Raw genomic sequence first — 24,107 nt, 5'->3', positions numbered from 1 at the left:
GTGTGAAATTTGGTGCGTATAAAGGAAACAAAATCTACATCTCGATTATGTTACGTATAATCGAAGAAAAAAAAAATTGCTTTTTGATTGTTACCCTGTTTATTTTTTTAAATTTATGAGATACATTAAAATATGTCAATTTCCAACAGCATTTACTCGAGATTTTATTATATTACAATTAATATTTTATTATATTGCTTTCGGTTTTGTAAAAATTTATTTACACGTTAAAATCAAATTTACAATATGTAATTTTTACAAAAGCAATTCTTTCATTTTTTGCAGATTGTGTATTCTGTATACGCTTTTTGATTTAAACGGTAGTTGGTGTCATTACGCAGCTTTCTTACCATGTAAAATATCTGTGCAACAACACTGACAACTATTGTTAAGAACAAAAAGCGTGTACAGAATACATAGCTTGTACAGTTTATCAATTGTATATTTACATCTCGATTATACTATATATGTAGTCGAAGAAAAAAATTGCTTAGTTTTTTGTTACCTTAAGTTTATGAAATATATTAAAATATGTCAGTTTCCAACAGCGCATACTCGAGAAGATTTTATTATATTGCAATTAAAGTTATATTGCTTTCGGTTCCGTAAAAATTTATTTACATGTTAAATCGAATTTACAATATGTAATTTTTACAAAAGCAATTTTTTCATTTTTCGCATATCTGTGTAGCTTATCATATATTTAAACCTGCTACACCTGCGTTTCATAATCGCTCTAATCAGGAACTTAGATCTTTCCGATTATTAATCATGCGAGATATAATTCGTTTGTAACTTTTGCAACGTGTTTACAGATAAAGAATTCCAATGTCGACTAAAAAAAGCGTTAGCATATTTATCAGAACTTCCTTATTCATTTATATCTTATCATGTAGTTTCTTCATTTCGAACGTGAGCGTGAGCGTTACTACACTCGGACGTGTAATTTTTTAATTCTACCGAATGTTCTGTTTTTTGTGCTTCCGGATAATGATCACGCTTGTAATGAAAAAAGTTTTCGACGTTGCTGTCGTACGGTTTGACAAACGGACAATTGATCTTTTCCGCAGCCAGGTAGCAAGCGCCTAATGCCGACGTTGTCGTCAAATGCAGCAGACTCAATTCGTCCACGATGCTCCTGTTGTGAATCTCATTCACGAAACCGTTTTTCATGAATTTCCATGATTTCCATACAGATCCGACGCAGATCACCTTCAGGCCGCCGTGAGCAAGTTTGAGATCCTGAAAGAAAGAAAACGCGATTTAAGCAAAATCGTTGGCAGAGATTTTACCATAAAATTTTTCGTACAAAGTTTCATATAAATTAGGTCGTTTTATCGATTTGTTTGTAAATGAGATACTGACGTTATGGGCCTTCTTCGAAAGGGCGATAATGTGCTTCGCTAGAATCTGTCCAGCTTCATCGAAGAGCTTCAGACACAGCGGATCATCCCTTTCGCAGCCGATTGCAAGTTCCTTGGCGAAGCTGGCAATAGTGCTTTTATCAAAATTCGCATACAGATATGGTAATATGCCGTTTCTATCGCTCACATTGAAGTAACTTCTCATCGCCGGCCATACATAACTTATTGGTTCTGGTGCTTCCACAAGCCCATCAATATCGTCGAATACATATTTACAGGCGCGATGAGCTATCCAGTAAGCTTAAAAACAATTAACAGGAGAAAATAATTGACTGAAGCTCGTGTCAAGAATTTAAATGTAAATTAACGAAGAAATTTATCTGAATTGAAGTCATTGTTGTCAAGATGAATGTTATTTATGAATTTTGTCTTATTTACAGGAAAATGAAGTTAAAACGAATTTAAAGTTCAAGAATTATAATTCTGTTTTACTATTTTAGTCGTCTATCTATATTTCTTTTAAATCTATTAACGTTGAATTTAAACTTTATTTAAAAAGTACAACATTCCACATTGTGTTTTTTTTTTTGCAGGAAACGATATATACCTCCTCCCTCATCACCCATCATGTGTCCCCATCCTCCGCAACCATGAGTCTTTCCATCCGGATTGATTAGCAAAGCATTGCTGCCAGTTCCAGCGATCAGCACAATCCCGCCAGACTCCAAGCCAGTCCTAAGGCTGCCAAGAGTATCTGAGCCAATCACGTAGTCTTTGGCAGACTGTGGATATTTTTTCAATAAAGTTTCCACGAGCTGACGATTGCTAGCTTCTTCCTCGCAACCGCTTAAAGTAAGTCCCTGTTGATGAAAGAAATTGTTGAGCAAATTCTTTCTTTTGAAAAATTCAAAGTTGATTCCATTTAATCGAAAATTTAAAATTTGAAAGTGCCATAGTAAATTAGATTATTTCAACATCATTAATACGCCATATTTCTTATATTTGTTACTATTACAATTGTTGTAAGTGTAATTATCAGGGTTGGATAAATTAATTAGGTAAATTAGAAGTTAATTTAAACAAGCATTATTAAAAATAATTAGTTAAAATTAAAAATTAACTCATTTAATAATAATTAAGTTTATAACTTTTTAATTAGTTACTACTCAATTCTGATAATTATAATGATATGCAACTATAATAAAACTTGATTTCCACTTACTACGCAATCTAAAGGAACAGTTTCCGGTATATTTAGTTCCTGTTTACCCTTCTCAATCATCGCACTGAGTCTAGCAGCTGTCTCGTCTATTCCGATTCCCTAGAAGGAAATCACATCTCTACATTCTTGTGATAACTTTTTCCAGCAAGCAAAACAATATTTTTGTAATTATTTGAATCGTTTATTTAGAAAGTGCTGCAGATTTAATTTTTAAAAATCGTATTGAAATGATGTGTCAATTTCCTCGTCTTTGATAATCGCACAGCACTTTAAAGATAAGCCATTCGTATATTTTTTCTAGTCACCCAATGATTAGTGTTAGGTCCTTTAACTTCCGTTAGCTTTGCACCTTTGCCGTCGAGTATTACGAGTGTGGAGTATGTGCCGCCTCTGAAAATTAATCAATTGATAATTAATGAACGAAGAGATTATGCGAACTAAATATTTCTTGTTGAACTTTTCGAATACTATTTTCTTGTTTCTTTTTTTTCTCAAATCATTATTTGCATGTAAAAAGCAACCAATTATATAATCAATTATGTTTTTTCTTATTCAATGAGTCGATTATTCGCCTAACAAACAAAGATATATATCAACGTAACCACTCAGCGGGAGATATGCATGACCTGTCATAGTTAAGCCCAGTTTAATGAACGTTGATTATCGCTATCAGTCCGTAAGAGATTCACTGTCTCACATTCTCTCTCTCTTTTTTAACTGTAGAAATTATTCGACATCCTAACTTGAAAATTTATTAAATATTAGATATATAATAAAAAGATAAATCAAAATACCTATATCTGGATAAAGAGGAAAAAAATGATATCGGATATTGTTTGTTTTTATTATTAAAATCATTTCGTATTTAAAAACATTATCGCGCGATGTGGAGAGAGATATGAAATATACTTTGTGCTTTTTAATTTTGATTGATACAATTTAACTAAATTCGCTTCTTTTTACAGTCTACGAACTGCGAATATAACGTATCGCGAAGCATTTATTGTACTTCGCTTGCTATTTAAAAGCAAATCAATCCAAAGATTTTTAATTACCTGTAATTAAACAATTCTGTGAGTTACAGCACTGATATGTTTGCATTTCTCTTTCACTTTTCCTCTCACAATCAATGATAAAAATAGCTACTTTAAATATTCATAACTGAGCCAAGATAAGATAGATAGTATACTAAAGGAGACAGCAAAAGCTACGAAAAACGTATTATAAAATGTGCAAAGAAAATATCCGAAATGCACGCATAAATTATCGATCAGCAACGATCTTGGGATAAAAAGGGATTATCGATCGTGCTATTGTTTAGATTTCAATAAATAAAATTGCAAGCGAAACGAAAATGAGATATGTAATTCGCAATCCATCCAAGTTTTTCGAATTGATTTTTAAATCAGAAACGAAGTGTAACAGTTAGAGTACAACACTGCACGTTTTATAGAATCCAATATCTCGTATTTCTGATAACTAAATCCTTTTGCATGTTCCAACGTATTTGTTAGAGCTCGTGAAGTATCTAATGCAACATGTATTTACATTGACATTATTTCGCTTATACAAGAGATGGACAAAATAATATGAACAGGACTATTCTTAGAACAACCTTTACTAGAATATAATACTTTTTTTATTAATAAAAAATTAATCAGCCTTTTTTCTTCAATATAGATTTTATTCTTGTTTGGAATAACGTTATACAATTTGAATGGTTTCTAATGGAGTTCAGGTACTATTCTTTCAGCAGAATATTTCTCAATTAATTATATAAGTTATTGGGAGAAGAAATTTGCTTCTCATATTATTTTCCAAAATTTCAATATCTTTCTGAGCTAGTTGACTTAAATATTATCGAGTTGTTCTGAATAGATTTGAAAAGCAAGTTTTCTTCTTCCATTGACTTTCTTAAGCATCCTCCAAAATATCTGAAAAGATATTTTGTTAGAAGAATGGTATAACGTTGCACTGGTGATTATTTAAGTATTGTGTAATTATATTCCAAACAAGTATAAATTTTGTTAAAGACAAATGATAGACCAACTTTTGATTAATAAAATGAGTATTCACACTATCTTATCTGTCCCCTGTCTGTGACAATGGAAAAATTTTAATTATTTTCATTATTTCAATTTTTAATTTTAACGTCTTGAAAAATGTTTATTTGACAGACTTTCGCTTTGTTTCAGGAGAGTGAAAAAGAAGATTAATTGAATTAAGCAGATTGAGAGAAGACATAACTTACCCTTCTACACCACCGATTCTAATATCCTCAGAGTATTGTGGCTCGACCTGCGTGGACATCGTAGCTTCCTGCACCTGGTCCGCGGACTTCGTCATCTTCGCCTGCTCCCTCAGGTCCCTGCGCAACTGATGCTCATCCACGATCTTCTTCTTCTTCTTTGCCTTCTTGCCTTTTTTCTTTTCTGCCATTTTTCAAAATTGTTTGTTCAGATTTTTGCAACAAACTTTGAAGGTCGATGCGGACGTCTCATGAAGGGATTCGACAGGATCTGAGGTATGACGGGATAGCATCGAGATGCAACATGGAATAATGCACAGGATGAAATTTTTTGCTAGCTGGACAACCAAAGTAATTAATGATTTAATCCAATAACAAAAGAACGGTATTCTAAGTAACGCTATTTCTCAGACAACACAAAATAAAATTTAGAAATATTTATAAGAAATTAAAATATTGAAATATGTATACATAAATATTTTGCACATATTCTTTACTACATATTTTTTGAAAGTAAATTTTCAGAATATTTGTGATTATTTATGATGAATATTTTATGCTGTCTGGATCTTATGAAGCGTATTTAGAATAAGTTTGAAATTTTTGCAGCTCCAGCTTTCTCATATAAATTTCATGTAGAAAGTTGGAACGTGGTAATGGAAATGATTCCATATAATGTTTACCAAATCTTGTAAAACATTAATTCTCAATTAGAACTTCACATTTATAAAAGTTATTATCGCTTCTGTCATCAATGTTATAATCAAATTTAATCGCTGAAATCATTGGATTGATATAAAATATTGTTATTCGAACAGGTGTCATTTCCTGCAGTAGATCAGATAGTCTTTTCTGATCAATGATTGCAGTACATTTTTTCGACTTAACGACAAATTTCCGCTATCAAGACTTATCGACAAATTTCCGCTGACAAGAAAGACACAAAAGCTGAAACGACATAATTATTAGCTCATACGTATAATTTGCACGTTAACGATCGAACGATCTTGCATATGAACAGTTGTAAAGATTTATTCGCATAGCGTTTGCATTACTGCGACGCATATTTAGTGATGTATTGTCCCTTTATGCTAAAAGCGCTTTATCTCAAACGGAGCGTATCGAGCGATAAAGTTACATGCATAGTCATTCGAAAACAGTTTGAAAACAAGACTGCTGATTTCAGAAATAGGGAAGCGAATGCCGCCGCCGCCTCCAGGCAAGCGAGAGGGAGTGTACTTCACACATCTTCATTTCTTGGACAGCGATATATCGCTATACTTAGCCCCTTATGTTCTTGCACTCCGCAATTGCGTACGGCGTTGATTATGCACAGCATGCTATTGGACGATGGAACCCAAGCGCAAATTGCGGACGTACCGTTTTACTGAATTGATAACTCGTTTCTTGACTTTCGTTCTCTGTTTATTTCGCGCGGAAACCGCGAACGCCTGTGTTCTGGTAGGCACACTTCGCCTATCCGCACACGTGGCGGCTAATCCCGAAGTCGACAAACTAGCGAAGTAAACACAAAGTCATTACAATAAAAGAAACGTGTACAAAATATTGTAATTTAAAAGAGAGGCAGGAAATGATTCTAAAATTTTAATTTTACTCTGATGTAATAATCCTTCCTAGAAATTGCTTATGATAAAGAACGTAATTAGATATGAATTAGAAGATATATATTAATTAATTTAAAGCAGTGGCTAATTGATTCCAAGGTTTTGGAATTATTTTGATTAATTCCAAGGTTGATGAAGAAAAGTAAGTACGGTCATAATGAAAAAATATATATAAAATATGTAATTAAAAATAGCTAATTTAAGAAACAATGTCAAGTTTCTTTTTTAATCTTACTTTAATGCTTAGGAAGAAAAACGGAAAGAAGATAAAGGGGAAGATGTATAAATTGGAGATATGTTCTCTTCAAGTTGATTGCTTCGAGAGAGGGAACTGCGAATCTGAATAGAGCCGGTTGACCAGGCGAAAGGCATTTGAAATCTCTCGCTCAGGAAAAATCGCGCGCGTCCTTGAAACCGGTTCGATAAACCTGAATCGCATGAAGGACACACTCGGCCCTTCGGTTTTTCCCCAGGGTTCGGCGCGACCGAAACTCACCACGAGACTCTCGCTCTCCTTCGGAGCTGAGAAAACCGGCTGACGATGATAGAAAGAGAAAGAGTGGGTTCAGTGTCTGGTGTGCGTGGCATCAACGGTGAGCAACATCCTTTCCTCCAGGTTTTCCAAAAAGTAAAAAATTTCGCGAGAGACTTCAGCGTCTCGAAGAGCGAAGCGCGCGTATTCAACTGAGAATCGCCGTCTCGTGGCGGCGTGAACGAAAGCTGATCGTTTTTTCCGTGTTTCATAGAAACGAAACACGATCGACCACACCGCTCGACGCTGTCTCCGTCACTGCCAGTCGCTCACAGTCACTTGAGTCGCTGCCGCCACCACCGTCGTCGTCACCGTTTCGCTCCGCCTCCGTTCGCGCACCCCACCGCGAGTTCCACATGTCGTGCGTCCACGAGCGCATGCTTCCGCGAAATGTTATCAAACCGAAGGTCAGAACCGCGAGATTTTGGATCATCGATTTGATAAAAGAACGACGAACGCGATAATAAATAAGATATATGAATGATGTGACCCAACATTCTACTTTTGAGGCGATTGTCTTATTAAATATTAAAAGTTTCAATTTTAGCGAAAAGATTCTACTAAAAAAATATTTTATAAATTTTGCCAAATTATGATGGTAAACCTAACATTAAAATGACGAAATTGTCCAGCTTTGGATTAGAAAATATTTGGTCACATTATGTACAAGAGATTTTTGTTATTTTTTTATTACATGCGATTATCAAAAATCATCTTTGAACACTAGTTGAAGAAATTTAATTTGTATTCAAAAAGTTACAATGGTTCTTATCAAATTATATCCATGATTTAATCTGTTGTTTGATTTTAAATAATTTTTACCTTCTATATATATAGTATTCAAAGAATAATATATAGTACTTAGATATATTGCTTTTATTGATATAATATATATATGTATACATTATACTTAATATACTCTGTCTAATCCTTCCACTTCTTTCTTTTCATCGATCTTGCTGTTTATACTTATGGAGTTAATCCGCAGCATTGTATGCTGTATTCTGTAGACTGAAAGAACGTCGAGCATATTAGTATAAATGAAGCGAGGAGTGAAGAGAAAGAGAATATCGTCTCTTCGGTAACTTACAATTTATACGACGATACTGTTTCCTCGGTCTGAACCTAAAGCGAGTTTTTGTATGGGACAGAGTTTTTTCTATGACCGTCACGTTGACGGAAACTAATTCTCTATTCAGAATCGGTCTGCCTATAAGGGTGAAGTCTTTACTGCCAACCAGTAACACTTTCTCCAGTTTTAGTTGATCGCCTATGTTCGGTGGCCAAAATCCCTCAATAATTATAATGTCGTGTTCCGTTACCTTGAATTGTTTTCCACACACTTGCACGATCGCGAACATACGGCCGGTCGTGTCCGTTGCGATCTGATTGTTGATTTCGTTTGTTAAATCTATGAAAGAGATGTTATTTGTTAAATTTCATTCTTTATTCACAAAAATAGAGCAGCGTTCATACAGGTTTATAGGAAATAACAATTGAGATTAAACCGTAATAGGTGTAACAATTAAATAAGAGATGCTTATTAGCATCAGTATTATTAAATTGATTATCAATTTAATATTTTTAATTTGAACTAAATCAGAGTAAAATCACAATATCAATATTATGATTTTTCTATTCTAGTTCAACTTAAAAATTGTTTGAAAGTAATAATGTACAGTTTAAACAAAATGCATATAAAATGTTCTTTTTCCATACTGTAAGAGAGATTGAACTTCTTGTTGAATGGTTTGTCTTTTCCTTTTTATTCTCCAATATAAAAAGAAAAAGAGAAAAGATGAACCGTGCAAAAAGTTCAGTCCTGGATTTTGTAAAAAAAGAACAAAACCTAAAAGCAAATAAGAAATATTATAAGCACTAAGATTCTACTATGACTTTAATGTTTAATCATGTTATAGAAAATAAGTTATGTTAACCAGTGCATATTTTCTCTCTCTCTTCATCCCATTCCTGTATTTCTGTTTGATGATCCTGCACTGGCTTCATCCATTGTGGTCTAGCTACCCGATATCCTGCTACTGGCGTCTCCCATAGTCGTAATGCTGAAATAATAGGTTATTTCTTAATATCTTTTTTTTATCATGTAAATTCTTGCTGGTTTCATATATTTTATCTTAAAAGGTGCATATAAAATTATATTAATAGATTTGTCAAAATTTTAATAAAACAAAATATAATCTTTAATTTCTTGTACTTTGTAAAGTCTTGCTAGATTTCATGTTCTTTGTCTCAGAATTTGTTATACAATTCCTGATAAAGTTATACTAATAGATTTATACTAAAATTTTAATGTAACGAAATATAATCCTCTCTCTTTTGTATCACAGAAAATCTCGCTAGATGATTTCATATGTAAAAATTTGCATGTAAAATTCTTGAAATTATATCAATAGATCAATTGTAAAATTTTAATACGACGAAACATTGATATTTTACGAATTTTTAAAAACTAAAGTGCTTGACAATATTTGGAGTAGGAGGGAGGTTAGGTTTGCAGTTGGGGGAGGAGAGGTTATGTTCTTGCTGCGCATTTTGGCGCAATCATAACTTACTTACCTGGGTAATATTGCTTGCAAATTGCAGCCGGTGTCACTCTTCTCAGACAGTTACTCGCCGCATAATTAAAGAGCCTTGAGAAACCAAATAGAGTCGCCATCGCAACATGCAGCGGCGACGAGAAATCGAGTCGCGAGTCAGACGTGAACGCGAATGAAACGTATAATGACGATCAGCTTTTTACAGAATAAATTGTGCCCGAAAAAAATTTATTTAATGAATGAAAACGATCGTGAAATCGCAATTGCAATCAATTAGAGGTCATTAGAACTGTCAATAATTCTATTCACGATTCACGTAATCACGTTAAAAAAATAATCTGAATACCACTGAATAAATCGATCGTACATGAATCGAGACACAGTGGTACAGTCAATTACCTCTCGATTCTCGATTACGTTATCATTAATCGCTCGCGCGAGCAAGCCATATGCGGTTCCGGTCGCGCGCGCGCACGCGCCAGCGTCATCGGCGACACGAGCAGCCAGCCAGTTTCCGGTCAGTAGCAACTGCGGAGCGCGTAGAAATGTACGCGTGACGCGACGGTCGCTTGTTATGGTTGGCCGTCCCGTCGCGAGTGATCTCGTCGGTGATAGTGCGCCGCGCCGTCGTCGCGTCTTCGTCGCAGAAACGATCGTAGGAGCGACCGGTTCCCGCGGATTTCTCGCGCTGCCCGTTACCTTCCTCACCTCCCTACTGTTGCCGTCGGTGCCTACGGCTCGGTGACACGGCGTCGTTCACGACGCGCGCGACCCGAGGAAACATGCTGTTCTACAAGGATAGACTGCTGTCGCCCGGCCAGCTTAAGCGGCTCAGCGAGCACAAGTACAGCTGCACGAGCAACAGCCTCCTCGACGGCCTCCTGCAGCCATGGTGGGACTGGCTGGTCAGCAAGGTTCCGCTCTGGCTAGCACCCAATCTCATCACCGTGCTCGGCCTGATCGTCAACATCGTCACCACCCTGATTCTTGTCTACTATAGTCCGGACGCGAGAATCGAGGTAAGCCCGTGATGTCAGAAAAGGCCTTAGACCTTGCCTAACCTGTCCGCCACGATATGATTTCATCAGGATTGATGAGTTCGCCGCAACCTTGTCCTTCTTGAGTGCTGCTACTATCTCTGTGACGCAAACCCTTCTTATCGCGAAAAAAAATTGACTCTTCAAACTATTTTATCATATGCCATAAATGGCATATTTTGTGTTTGAAAACGCTGTCTGTTACAACATTATTTCTGTTGATGTTTGAAGTATCTATATATAGTAGCTTTAGACGTCTAAATTTTGTGTAAATGAAAAGATCTTTTGCTTAGTTAGAGACAAAATTTAAAAAAAAGTTTGCAAATTTAAAATTTCTGACATTTCTGATATATTATACATAAACACGAAGTCACGAATCAGAAAGTGTTTGTTGTTTGTTTTCTAAAAAATTTTGTATTATTTTCTGCTTTTGTATGATTTTAATTTTTCTAAACTGGAGCAGGATAACATTTCCATATCAGGTTTATGCATTTGAAATTAGATTGATCAGTTTGCTAAGTTTTTTATGTGATATAAATCCAAATAAAAGACATCGTGAACAATCTAGTAATTATAATTTCATGATAGGATAATTTTCTGACTAAAGAGATAGTGTTACCGGCGAGTATGCAAATCATGCAAATAATGATTCATCAATTATTAGAGCAGTGGCATGTTTTGCTCTTATGTAACTATTATTACTATTATTATTATTATTCTTATTATTGTGAAAACCAGGTATGCAGTTATATTTAAATATACTTTAACTTCAGAACAATCTTTACATAAAAAGTTTGACAACATGTATATAATTTTATATAATAAACTAAAGATTTTAACTACAATGCAATTGATTAATGTGATATTATTCTTTTTTTTTCAGCCACCTAGATGGGCTTGTTTTTTATGTGCACTTGGTCTGTTTATATATCAGAGTTTAGATGCTATCGATGGCAAGCAAGCCAGGAGAACCGGCACATCTACACCACTGGGAGAATTGTTTGATCATGGGTGTGATTCAATATCAACAGGTATATAACTGCTGCACTGCCTCTTAACTCATATATTAGAAACATTTTAATTGGTGATATTTATCCTGTTCTTAGTGTTTGTTGCTTTATCGGCATGTATAGCTGTACAATTAGGATACTATCCAACGTGGATGTTTTTCCAGTGTTTCTGCGCAATGACGCTTTTTTACTGTGCTCATTGGCAGACCTATGTTTCAGGTATGAAATCATTTTAGATAAAAATAAAGTGGCACACAAATTTTATTTAATTTTAATTAATTAAAATATCTTTTAACAGGTTCCTTGAGATTTGGTAAAGTGGATGTAACGGAAGCACAGTTTACAATCATAGCTATTCATCTGATTTCCGCTATCTTTGGTCCACAAATTTGGATGATGGAGGTTGTATTATTTTTAATTGCATTTTTCTGTATGATCAATGGCAAGAATATCTTGTGTAGCAATTGATAGAACACTTTTCATGTTATTTTTTTGGCTTTCTGCACGGCTACAGTTTGTAAACAGGAAACTGTATTTTGCTTAGCTTTTTTTTTTAAATTAGTATTATTCTAAATTATTGCTGACGCAAGGTATTCGTTTAATTAACACACGCTATTATAACTGCTTACACTACACAGAGCGATGCAATTTTTACGCAAATGCCTTATTATAGCAATATTTTTGGTAAAGATACAACTAAATAGTTTGATATTCCAATTTGTATTTTTAAAAATGCAACTAGCACAAGTAAAATTATAGATTTTTGCTTATATTACTATGTGTTTTACATTCTATGGTAAGTAATTTTGATAGCTTGGCGCGCATAATTTACGTCATTATAGAATTCGTATAAAAAAAGTAGAATATTTTTTAAATCAATAATATAGTTCTCTCAATCATTTTTATTACATCTGCTGAGTATAAAAAATTTTATTTTACTTCCTCTGTGTTATGCTAGTCTTTTTTACTTGGACACATAAAATCCTCAATGACGGAAATTGAATATGATTATGCTGTGAAACTCAATTTCTTTTAAAGTACATCACACATAATAGTTTTTACATTTACAAAAATCGAAACATTACAATATTACACTTTGTGCTGCTTAAAAGTTGTCTTATTATCGAAAAATTTTACCTTGGCATTCATGACACTATGCTAAAATTAATGAGACAACGCCATTACGTACAACGTCATTTAATGAAAGTATTTTTTGCAGATACCATTCTTAGATGGTTTTATGTTTAAGTATTTATTAGGAGTTATGACAGTCGTGTGTGCACTGGCAAATTTGTATTCCATATTTTCGGTGATTTTCACCGGAGGAGTGGGCAAGAATGGTTCCACTGTGGCTGTAAGTCTGTTAACTAGAATTTTTTATTGAACATGCAGAAATGGGAGCAGCATGGCATGAGGAGCGGCGCTGAGATTACTTCTTTACTGCAAAATATTTACTAATTTTTAACATGCATTTTTACTTCCGTATTCCCTACTAAATTATGCCCCACCCCCTTACATTCTTGTTTTCGATAACCGTACGTCCTACGAGTCTCATAACGAATTGTATGTGCCATTATAAAATCGATAATTGTACTTGTTCCATATGTAAATTCATTTCTTAAATTTTCAGCAAGTTTCAACATATGCTGTAAAAATATTAAACTGTAAAAATCATCTTCTTTCTTTCTGATAAAAGTCGTTTTTTTCAATGTAAAAATTAGTCTTGTTTGTATTTTTGAATGTTACATTCATGATGAAAAAATTATGACTACAGCTTCTTTATAAATACATAATAATGCTCTTTTGAAACAATTTCAAAGTCTGCGAATTTTCTTCGAATAGTTTAAGAGCAATCTAAATTATGTATAAATTTATGTATAAAGGATCTGGTGTAGATAAATAGTAGAAAATTTGGTTTTTTTCTCCTTGTAGCAAATGTACAATAAATTTTTTTTATCCTGTGCTTTTGAAAAAAAAAAAAATACAACACATTTGCTTATAGATAAAACACTGCCTGCGAAACTTGCACATTAGGTATAACAAATATATAAAAAAAAAACCGACTTTTTTTCACGTTGATATTTATGACATATTGAATCATAAAGGACGAGGTAGTTTTTAATATTCGATTTATTGTACTCAAATCAGCTGCTCCCTCGCCTTACAATCTTGCAATTTTATTGCAAGGAAAAAAAACGCATGTTCCGTTTGTACGTGCAGTGAATACGACCACAGATAGAACTAAGCCCATTCAGAATGGTATTAATGCGTCAATTGATATCAGAAAGATATTATAAGAGTTTGTATATACATGTGTATAGGGGTTACATGTACACAAGAAACAACTGTAACGAGCAATTCTCATAACGAACGAAGGTCTTGTCGCTTTGTTTAGATCCCCGTACTCGGTACGTTCAGTAACTACATAGCAATGGTCTTTTATGCAGGCTACCTTCACGTGTTCCTTGAATTCTGTAAAGTCTTTGAATCTGGTGGGATTGGAAAAAACGGTTCCACAATTGCAGTAAGTCTCTTAAAGAAATGGCCTTCTAGAACAACGTATTCTCATATTCTCTTTTCTGCAATTCTGTACAGTAGAAGTGTTGTCTCTGTCTTTGGTACATTTCTTCATTTTTTGCTTGCTGTCTTTTCTATCGATCTCTTCTACTGGGAAAACTTACGGGTTGTGATTTACTGCTCGATTGGATTACTAAACATCTATATATGGCCGCTAATATATTAAACCATCAGAGTAATATATCACGGTATTTCGCACAATTTATATAAACGCTTCTTTTGTTTAATGTAGAATATCGTAATATGTTGCTTAATATAACTAGTTCTTCAAATAATCTCTTTGCTCTGAGAAATTTATGCTTCTGTTAGAGAGAGGAGAGTACTATCAAGAACCAAATAATTATAATCTGAATTAAAAAATAATCGATTTTAGATTTCAAAAAAAAAGATGAATAAATTTCAATTTATAACTAATCATAACTCTTATTCATACATACGGGATTTTGTAAAGCTGTACTTTAATTATGTAAACTGAAATTTTATTTACTGTGCAGTTTTTACGATTTTAATGAACAGATGTAAAATCGCTGTTTAAGTAAGAAAAATATTAGCACTTTTTTTGAAATTGTGCTGTATGTAATTTATTTTCTGTGGAGTATGCCTGCAAGAAAAATGGTATGTGTTATTTTATATGTGAGATAAGAGAACCGACACATTTTTGTGTATGACAGAATGCTGCACAGTGATAGCTTTAATTTGCTCAAGTCTTGTTTTAGCTCATACTCTCAAATCTCGCGACACCATATGTTGTTTTTTGCACTTATTTATTATAATTATACGTGTTTGTTCGTGGCATATTATAACAGCAAACTCTTTGACTCGCACTTCTATAATTTATAGATAAATCTATTCTTCCCCGAAAAACTTGTTTTATTTTCAATGGCAAAGATTACGTTTTGCGAAATAACAAAAAGAAAGGAGTGTAAGTTCTATGTATAAATTTCTATACAGATTTTTTAAATTAAAACTTGCAAATTTGCATTACATTTATATAATACGATTGTAAACAGCAGCTAGAATTTATAGAAGCAGTAAAAAATTTGTTTTGAATATCAAGAGTATTTTACTACGCAATTTGTAACATTATATATATCTGTTCTATTGGTTTTAGCATTATGAATTGTAATTAATATGGCGTTAATACGAAATTGTTTCAAAAGTGAAAACAGCAGATGTATTTCCGATTGACTTTGCTATTTTATGTAATTAACATGTCAGGGATACGGAGTTTTAAAGAGTCCTTGACACGAGGGTAGCCTCTCTGATGACTAATCAAAAGATCTTTCGTGTCGCTCTTATATAGTTGCCATACACTGGCACAGAGGTGAAGGTGTTTCCATTATGGGCTGCTGTGGGCATCGCTATTTTACTTGCACAGAGCAGCATATCCGTCATTCTCGCCGGTGGTGTCGGAAAAAATGGCTCCACCGTCGCAGTAAGTCAGCTGAAAAAAAAAGTAGTAGGATCAATTGTGTAGTGCACAATTTTGTTTAATTTATTTTAGTTCGTGATTTAGGCCCATGCTTCTTAAACATCGCAGTTTGGCTGGAACAAAAAAAAAGGATTTGCTTGGAAAATCTTTATTATTACAGCGAGTTTTAATTGCATTATTAAGTTGTAGAGAATTGTACGCTCTAAAAATAATTAGTAATAATAAGATAATAGTAGATTTTTATTTCTTTAGCAACAATGGGCCTAAATCTAACGGCGTCGTATAAAACTACTCATCACTCTTAATGTTGTTTTCACTCTTACGTTAATATTTGTTATATCACACATACATACTTCTTTCCAAAGAGGAATCCATGTATATCCCTTCACCTCTCTTGCTTCCTACTTTATATTTTGCAGTTATAGAATAGGTTTCTTTAATTTTCCGATTCTTTCACTCGGAGCCGAATTCTTGCATGCATGTTGGGAAAATTGTAGAAAGCTGTAAAAAATAGAAGCGTAAATCAATAGTTTAATAAAAATGCTATGTTATCGCTTATATATTACTAATAACGATCTTTTACTGATTCCGTGATAGTTCGAGTATTTCGAACGTTTTATTTTACTTGTACGTACGTTATATACAGAACGTATAGCATGCGTCAGACGAAGTTAATATTATAATAATAATTAAAATTATGTTCCTTAATGACTTGTGATAATTTATTTCATACATTTAATGCATTTACAATAATTTATCTACTGCATTGTAAGTCGAATAAATATAACGATTAAATTTTAATCTCTTTTTACACATATATTAGATAAACTTTGCTTAAAACTTATCGTATTTTTCTTTGTTCACGTTTGCATTTTTCTTGTTTAATGCACTTATAACGATATTTGTCTTATAACTTTATCGATTACAAAACAATAATGTAAATGTATTTTTGAAGAAAATATTTTACAAAAATTTGTATGTATGCTTTTAGTTTTTTATATTTACGTAGATATATATTATTATTTAATTATGTATAGAATGATTTTAGCATACATTTTTTTTTTTTTAATATATACATATTTATTGAATTAAATCTCTGCACTTAATCGGAATCATATTTTCTCTTACAAATATAAATCCTCGCACGTAGATTTACTGTAAATATCTTCTTCAGTTGCTGCATAAAACCGATTTTGTTTTAGGGGACGTCCGTTTTATCGCCAATTATACCATTTAGCTTTGTGGTGGTACCGGCTTTTATAATATATAGAAAAAGCGCTGAACACGTCTACGAAAACCACCCAGCCCTGTATATACTTTCGTTTGGAATAGTGGCGGCGAAAGTTACGAATAGATTAGTGGTACGTATATTAATTACATGTTTGCGATAATACTATTTCTTATTCGTAATAATATCATCATTTCTCAATGTTTTCCACAGGTTGCTCATATGACTAAGAATGAGATGCAATACTTGGACAGTTCGTTAATCGGTCCAGCTATGCTGTTTCTCAATCAATATTTCAACTTTTTTATCAAAGAATACTACGTTCTCTGGCTGTGTTTCGTAAGTCACATTATCGCTTTCTATTTACGACATAATTTTCTACGAACTCGATAAGTAATGAAACACATATGTTTAGATCTGGGTCACTCTGGATATCTTCCGATATAGTGCTCAAGTATGTCTTGAAATATGCGATCACATGAAGATCAAGCTTTTTAGGATACCATGCAACCATACGGGCACTATCCAGGTCAACGCCGCCGAGAAAAATGGTACTAATAGGTCACAACGTAACAGATTGCATAAGAAACATCATTAGGATCGACTGGTGATAATGAATGTTCTGTATGATTCGTGTATAAAGAAATCGCGATGTTACAAAGTAAAAACGCTTGTCGATATTTGTGTACATAGACGTTCGAATAGTACAGCTCATTTATTATCACGTTTATAATTTATGAACTGTCGTTTCCGACTAAGAATTTAGAAAGCTAACAACACTTGTGATTAAAGTCTTAGTTGAATTGATTAACAGTTATTACGGATTTTTAATGAAGCGTACCGTCAAGTAAAAGGGTACCATTAGGACATACAATAAAAACGGCACTTGCTCCATACTTATAAGAAAAGAAAGTGATAAAAGTTATAATTCAGAATGTTCGCGAAAAGAACATGATATATATATATATATATATATATATATATATATATATATCATTAAGAAATGGTATACACATAAATCTGTATGAGAATATTATGAATTTGATATAAACTACATTAAATTTTTAAATATCGATCTCTGTTTTTGGTATGTCTGATTCAGATATATCTCGTTCATTGCCGTAGGACGTTTGTTATAATATAATAAAAATTATACATCAAATATGCAAGATCAAAAATCTCTACATTGTTCGTAAAGAAGTAAGTTTCATGAAAATTAATATCTGGAATTGCTTTCTAAATACTAAATTAATAAGTTATTTTTTTTTTAATAAAATTTATGATTATATAATTTTTCATAATTTAGTAACAATTTGTCGTTAATCTTTTGAATTTTGAACAAAGATCTGAACATTTTTTAATAATTCTTTTTTCAAAAATTTTTATTGGTATTTATATACCGAATTTGTTGAGATTTATAAAGCATATAAAAAGAATTTGTTTTAAGTGTGATGTTTATCGAGTATAACAAACAGTATGAATTCCACTTTAAAATGTATAGTTTTCGATCGTATGAAATGCGTCGTGAACGTTTTCTATTTCTGCTTTTATGCGTGTGCCCATGTATTTGATAATAACAAGAAAAGTTTTTAATGAGGATACTATAAATTACGTAAGACATGTTGAGGCATGTAAGGAGTAAAGTTTCGGCTTCGCACTAGATATGTTTGTTTACTTCTACGTCAATAGACACGACAATAGATACAATTAAGACAAATGACTTTATTAAGAGAGTCTTTACATAAGTGTCACGTATATTCTGTGAGAAGCGTATTTTAAATATACTACGTATTTTACATAAAACGTTACAAGCAAATGGCAGATACATGCTTAATTCTTATTTGTATATTATATTACTCATGTAATTTTGCTAATTTAATAGTCCCTCTTGATAATGATTGATTAATAATTTTTATAATAATTGAATTGGATGTTAAATGCAAAACCTTGATGTATGATAGAGAGTGTGTTAATGTTCATAACTTTTCTATTGTACTACTTATTCCTAAAGAAGTGTTGCTCTAGGAAAATTACATATAACAAAAGGAACGTTTTCATATTGACATGATATCTTAACTGCGATAGATTTTCTTTAAAATGTAATATATTAGAATTCTTTTCTCTTTCTCGTGTATTAACAACAATTCCGAAATTGAAGAGAATTAATTATGTTGTTACTTATAAATAGATGAAGTGAAACGAGTACTTTAATTAATTGTGTTCTTTTGAAGATAGTGCTGTACATGTAAACGTTACACTGAATGAAATGTAATTTTATTCAACTGTACCATATTTTAAATTTTCTTTCAGAAATGTATTATATCTTTTGGATAAATAAGTTTACTATACAGTACCAGTTTTCGTTCTAATTTAACCGGTCTTGTCAGAGAAATTTTTTTTAGAAAAATTAATTTGTTCATATCATTCTCAGTAAATCTAACATTAGTTTTGTGCTGTTCATGTAATATCCAATAAAAATTATATTATTTGTAAAAAGAATAGATTGTACGGACGAAAATGTACCAACAATGAGACATTTTCTATATTGTTGTGCATTCTTTAGAAAGACGGTTAATAACAAGAAAAGAATTATTTAGAACATTTTGTGAACGATAATATGCATGTTTGTGCTTTAATTTATTGTGCAAGATTTGCTTAAAATGTGATATGGAAAGGTAATATGATTGTTATTGTATATGTGAGGGAGAAAGGGAATCTGTGTTAAAATTAATATTAATATAATTTATATGAAATGCGTCATTATACTTACAAACTTTATATGTGCCAATATAATATTGCTCGTATTACGTGTATTTTATGCATGTTACGAACTGTGAACTGTAGCTTTTTGCACGTTTTCGGATTATCTGCATGTGTTAATTTTTAATTAATCTCTTTACATTTATCTTGAGATAAACTTTAATTTATCCATTTACATTTGTAGGATAACATTAGTATAAATTGTTTTACATTTAAATAGATTAATCTTTTTATGGTAAAAAAACAAAAGTTTAAAAATCAAACATCAAAAGTTGGTGTATTATAAATTAAAAATTTTTGCAGTCTTAGTTTTAGTCAATATAAAATGAACAATAATGGCATGAATGTTATTTTAAGAACCGTCTTAAATGCAATATAATCAAAAATAATAATAAAATATGCTTATCAGGTCGCATCGAGATAAAGATATTTTTTCAAGGTGAAGATCCTTTTTTATTAAAAAAAGATCTTCACTTAATACTTTAATGTTATAGCAATAATACTTAAAAATATTTTTTTCCAAGTATTACATATATTGATATAAATTACTTTCCTTGCATAAGAGTGCACAAAGGATCTCCGGTTTTCATCTTTGCAAAATATTATATATCAGAATTGTTTTGCATGTTTTTCTGCCTGCTGCTTGGACTTTGTGCTTTTAAATCGTTACAAGAAAATTCCAAATATGAAAAATTCCAAACAAATACATTATTAGTATAGTTAATATAATATAACAAATTTCCATGATTTTTTCTTTTTAGAGGGAGCAAACATTTGGTTAGTAGAAGAAATGAGGCATAGATGATCATAAAAATAATTAGCTTAGATTTAGTATTGTTCGTGCTTAAAACTGATAACTTTTTATAAGAGATACACAGATTTAATATACAAAAACAAACGATATTTCTTTCAGCATGTATTTTAGACAGGAAACTGGTATTAGATGTTCTTCCATGTTTAAAAATCTTTCTTAATAGAAGTGTAAAAGTTTGAAATCGAGAAATGTAGAAGTCGAAAGAAAGAGAATTGTTGTTCTCCAATTCTCTTTTCTTTAACTTTTTTTCTTCTTTTATTTCTCGCGAGAAAAATTTTAATCAATCATTCATATCATACAAAAAAATGATAGAAAAGTCCAGTGATCCTTTAACAAATATGGATGGAAATATTTTCAGAGTCGCGCTATGTGAAAAACGAAGAACGCTGATTTTGCTTCTACACTTCTTGATCCTGCCGTACATGAATTTCCGCGAGTTTAAATTTCTGGCAAAAAAAGGGAAAGAAACAAAGGAGGAGCGAAGGAAAACGCCGTCGAGGGTGTCATAGGAGAGCGATTTAGAATATATGTGTTGATGTTTGTAATCGCTGGTGTGCATGATGACGAGTTTTGTTCACAGTTCACATGACGGTGGAGGAAGAGCCGCTGTTAGACGAGGAATACCATCACGGATCCGACACGGCCGTCGACCTCTGATATAGCCTTAAGCTATTGCTTACTGAATCGGCCACACGCGACTACGATTTGAAACAATCGCGATAGGCATCGTAGGATTGCGGAATAAATAAGGTTCGCGCTGGATCTCGCGGGATATCCGATATTGCTGGGCAACGAGGCCACGCGAGATCGCACGGCAGCAACGATTGCACGAGGAATGACTTGTGTGTCTCACACCCCTGCATGGTGTTTACCTCCGTATATGTGCTGGCGCGTAGAGAAGAGATCTGTTTCCCTTTTACATCGCAATATTTTGTACATGTTGTTTCGATACACACTTTTATATTAAATACTCGATGGAAATAGTACAAAAAGCGAGCATTTTGGCGATGCGGTGAACCGATGCGATTGTACCGACCTACGAGCGAAATCGCTTTTTTTTCCTTGTTATGTGTGCGCTTATCAGATCGGCTACTTAAATGGATGTATAGGAGAACGAGAGATGGGTCTGTATGTATATATTCCGCAATATTACGGGTGTAATACAGTTTTCGCGCAATGTGCATTAATCAACGAACTTGAAGATACTTATACGTAACTTATACGTAGGAGAGCCGGAATCAACGAAATTTTGTCACGCTAGTATCTCGTCAAAGGGGATCCCGAGAATCCCCTCTGACGATGCTGATGAGATGTATTCAGAAATGTGGAAATTATTGAAGCTAGCACTTTGATTAGACGTAGAAGCGATATTTTGACTTGCTAATTTTTGACTGCGATCGTTCGTGATGCAGGAGCGAGTTTCTTGCGTGAGCAACATCGGCTGAAAGCTGTTGGCATTTATTTTATACAGTAACAATAATGTAAGCCACGTAAGGAGAAGCATCTTCGAAAGCCTGCAGGAAATCGTTAAATATATGTATAAGCTAACTAGACGAACGAACACTACAGCATTATACGAATGTTAATCGTAGTTTTTACATCTTGGTGTGTCGATTATTTGCACGAAAGTCTTTCTTTGCTCACAAAGATTAAATCTATCGCATTAACGTTAGATTCATTAAGTTTCCACGAACACGCTGAAGATTTCACGTACAGCACAAAGTAGCAAAAACATTGCAGCAATTTTGCAATGTTTTTTCTATGCTATGCTGTATGGTTTATTATCTTTCACATCTCGATAATTTGGTAATCTCTCTAATCTGTGGTGTTCGCACAGCGTAAGGTAATTGTTACAGGTCCTAATAAGACACTCCTATCTCAACGAATTCGCGTAATTTATTAATTATAAAATTCATATGATATTTAATAAAATTTATACAAGCGCGACGAGTTTCCTCCTTCTCCCAGTTCGTTCAAGATCAGCGGTTATTCAAACAAAAACAAAAAAAAAAGTAGAAAGGTATTACATATTAATGTATTATTATTATTTTTAATATCGTTTCTGTCGAGAATCAAGTCACGTGCGAAAAATCTTTCGTCTTCGATATATTTTTACATTACAACTCTCCCTCGTCATACCGCAGCATCTTACGCGTCGGAGATAAAACGTGCTCGAGTATATTAGATTAATCGATGGATACTCGTCTATTATACTCGCTGTCGCGATGAGTTACAGTTATTGGCATGATGAGAGCCGCGTGGATTTCGAAATGAGGTCGCCCCCCTTATCCCGTCCGCGACCTTCCCGCGATGAATTCCTACGCGGAGGATTTCGGACGCAACCCCGTTCTCCCCCTCGTCCTCCTCCACCCACCCCCTTCCCGCGAAAAAAAGACGTCGAAGGCGGCACCCTTGTCCTTCGCTCTGCCGTCGGTCGCTCGGTCGACCTAGTCGACGCCCCGCAAGGTTCTGGCCCCGTTCCTGTCTCTCGCGTGCGCACCACCCGCCACCCTTCTGCGTACGCCCGGACGTTCAGCTGAATCTGACGAGGGCGTTATTGATCCGGCTGGTGACGCCGCGCGAGTACGCCAACCGGGCCACGCGACGTGCCTCTGGATATGCAGGGCCGAATTAAAGAGCTTACTTTTAAGCTCTTATAATTGGAGAGCTACTTTTTTTTCCAAAGTGGTATTTCTAAGGGTGAACAGAACCTTGCAACGCGTTGGAGATAATCTGCCCTGCAACACGCGATCCTAATCTTTCTCTGCGAATGCACTAAAAAAAAAAGTTGACTAAATTTTTCAATGTGACTGAATTTTTTCAGTTCAAACATTTACGTATTTAAATTAAATTACATGTAGTTAATAAGTTAAATATATATAAATGCTTAAACTAAAGTTCAAGTATTTTATGTATTTAAATAAAATAAAAAATAAGTTGATAACTTTTTTTCACATCAGTGTGATTAGATCGAATACCGTACAATTCAAATAGACTTAAGATTATTGCAAAAGAAAGTCGGGGATATTAGAAATTACTTGTCGATGATTTAGAAATTTTGTTACTCGGGTCATCCTGTTAAAACGCTAAGAGAAGTAAAATATTATCTGATAATGAAAGAAACTAGAATTAGCCTCTTCTTCCTCAGATTTTTTAAAAATAATTTTATAATTTTTAAAAAATTTTTAAAATTTTTTATATTAATTGGAACACTTTAAAAATGTTCACAAAGTTTATTCTAGAATTCTATATATGTATGAATTTTTAAAAATTTTTAAGATTTTTTATTCTATTTTTAAAATGATATAAAATCTAAAATAATTTGAATATTTTTTAGAAATTATAGGACGATAGAATAATCTTAGAAATTTTTTAACATCCTAAAACTCATATATGAAAAATTCTAAGAAAAGATATTCCAATTTGTATAAAATTGAAGAAAATTTTCATCAAAAATTACTATTGTTTTTAAATCATTAGGATAATATTAGATAGTTTTTATACTTAATTTTACAATGGGTTCTTTTTTATTACATTAGAGAATTAGAGAATTACATAAAACGCGACGCGTTGAAGAATGCATTGATCATGGCACGTTGCAATTGACGTAATAAAGTGCCTTCGTGATTCTTGGCGTCGCCAATAAATTAACGGCGATTTCCCGCACGTCCCTTACGTTAACAAAAGAGAAATCATGTGA

The 24,107-nt window shown here is 33.1% G+C and overlaps 3 protein-coding genes and 2 long non-coding RNA genes across 15 annotated transcripts; 2 read left to right on the top strand and 3 right to left on the bottom strand.

The window, feature by feature from the left end:
• Positions 1-80: 80 nt before the first annotated feature.
• LOC105199342 (N-acetyl-D-glucosamine kinase) lies at positions 81-7,582 on the bottom strand. Of its 4 annotated transcripts, XM_026136146.2 has the most exons (8): positions 6,956-7,581; positions 6,215-6,349; positions 4,838-5,018; positions 2,892-2,976; positions 2,587-2,685; positions 1,972-2,224; positions 1,366-1,664; positions 81-1,242 (listed from the first exon to the last, which is right to left on the bottom strand). In XM_026136146.2, the coding sequence occupies exons 3-8, from the start codon at positions 4,930-4,932 to the stop codon at positions 889-891; spliced, it is 1,185 nt and encodes a 394-aa protein (XP_025991931.1). In that variant the 5' UTR covers positions 4,933-5,018; positions 6,215-6,349; positions 6,956-7,581; the 3' UTR covers positions 81-888. The 4 variants fall into 4 exon arrangements, with proteins under 4 accessions (XP_025991931.1, XP_039314217.1, XP_039314218.1 ...); XM_039458283.1 differs by having other exon boundaries at positions 4,838-6,349; positions 6,956-7,582; XM_039458284.1 differs by lacking the exon at positions 6,215-6,349 and having other exon boundaries at positions 4,838-5,105; positions 6,956-7,582.
• LOC120359691 lies at positions 6,349-7,789 on the top strand. Its single transcript, XR_005576464.1, has 2 exons — positions 6,349-6,601; positions 6,707-7,789. It is a non-coding gene; the product is annotated as an uncharacterized LOC120359691 (long non-coding RNA).
• Positions 7,790-7,844: 55 nt separating this feature from the next.
• Positions 7,845-9,882, bottom strand: LOC105199341 (39S ribosomal protein L21, mitochondrial). Its single transcript, XM_011166399.3, has 4 exons — positions 9,569-9,882; positions 8,929-9,054; positions 8,082-8,402; positions 7,845-8,002 (listed from the first exon to the last, which is right to left on the bottom strand). Exons 1-4 carry the CDS (start codon positions 9,666-9,668, stop codon positions 7,902-7,904), a joined length of 648 nt encoding a protein of 215 aa, XP_011164701.1. The 5' UTR covers positions 9,669-9,882; the 3' UTR covers positions 7,845-7,901.
• A 184-nt stretch (positions 9,883-10,066) lies between these two features.
• Positions 10,067-22,397, top strand: LOC105199340 (cholinephosphotransferase 1). 8 transcript variants are annotated; one of them, XM_011166396.3, is made up of 11 exons: positions 10,067-10,568; positions 11,470-11,617; positions 11,693-11,815; positions 11,895-11,998; positions 12,816-12,950; positions 13,992-14,120; positions 15,477-15,608; positions 16,808-16,966; positions 17,047-17,172; positions 17,249-17,384; positions 20,988-22,397. In XM_011166396.3, the coding sequence occupies exons 1-11, from the start codon at positions 10,332-10,334 to the stop codon at positions 21,062-21,064; spliced, it is 1,506 nt and encodes a 501-aa protein (XP_011164698.1). In that variant the 5' UTR covers positions 10,067-10,331; the 3' UTR covers positions 21,065-22,397. The 8 variants fall into 8 exon arrangements, with proteins under 8 accessions (XP_011164698.1, XP_039314214.1, XP_039314216.1 ...); XM_039458280.1 differs by lacking the exon at positions 13,992-14,120 and having other exon boundaries at positions 10,069-10,568; XM_011166398.3 differs by lacking the exon at positions 12,816-12,950 and having other exon boundaries at positions 10,332-10,568.
• Positions 15,026-16,808, bottom strand: LOC105199339. The gene is made up of 2 exons (XR_003268817.2): positions 15,959-16,808; positions 15,026-15,617 (listed from the first exon to the last, which is right to left on the bottom strand). It is a non-coding gene; the product is annotated as an uncharacterized LOC105199339 (long non-coding RNA).
• Positions 22,398-24,107: the final 1,710 nt, after the last annotated feature.

The sequence above is a fragment of the Solenopsis invicta genome, chromosome 16, assembly GCF_016802725.1.
Source record: "Solenopsis invicta isolate M01_SB chromosome 16, UNIL_Sinv_3.0, whole genome shotgun sequence".
Classification (NCBI taxonomy): Eukaryota; Metazoa; Arthropoda; class Insecta; order Hymenoptera; family Formicidae; genus Solenopsis; species Solenopsis invicta.
The sequence above is the reverse complement of the archived record's forward strand: the minus strand, read 5'-3'. Positions and strand labels throughout refer to the sequence as shown.

Coding starts and splice junctions, on each gene's coding strand:
- LOC105199342 (XM_039458283.1), bottom strand. CDS start 5,025: ATGGCAGAAAAGAAAAAAGGCAAGAAGGCAAAGAAGAAGAAGAAGATC. Junction 2,977..4,837: donor AGAATCGGTGGTGTAGAAGG/GTAAGTTATGTC, acceptor ATTAATTTTCAG/AGGCGGCACATACTCCACAC. Junction 1,243..1,365: donor TTTCGAAGAAGGCCCATAAC/GTCAGTATCTCA, acceptor TCTTTCTTTCAG/GATCTCAAACTTGCTCACGG.
- LOC105199341 (XM_011166399.3), bottom strand. CDS start 9,668: ATGGCGACTCTATTTGGTTTCTCAAGGCTCTTTAATTATGCGGCGAGT. Junction 9,055..9,568: donor TTGCAAGCAATATTACCCAG/GTAAGTAAGTTA, acceptor CTATTATTTCAG/CATTACGACTATGGGAGACG. Junction 8,003..8,081: donor ACAGTATCGTCGTATAAATT/GTAAGTTACCGA, acceptor ACGTTCTTTCAG/TCTACAGAATACAGCATACA.
- LOC105199340 (XM_011166396.3), top strand. CDS start 10,332: ATGCTGTTCTACAAGGATAGACTGCTGTCGCCCGGCCAGCTTAAGCGG. Junction 15,609..16,807: donor AAAATGGCTCCACCGTCGCA/GTAAGTCAGCTG, acceptor ATTTTGTTTTAG/GGGACGTCCGTTTTATCGCC. Junction 17,173..17,248: donor ACGTTCTCTGGCTGTGTTTC/GTAAGTCACATT, acceptor ACATATGTTTAG/ATCTGGGTCACTCTGGATAT.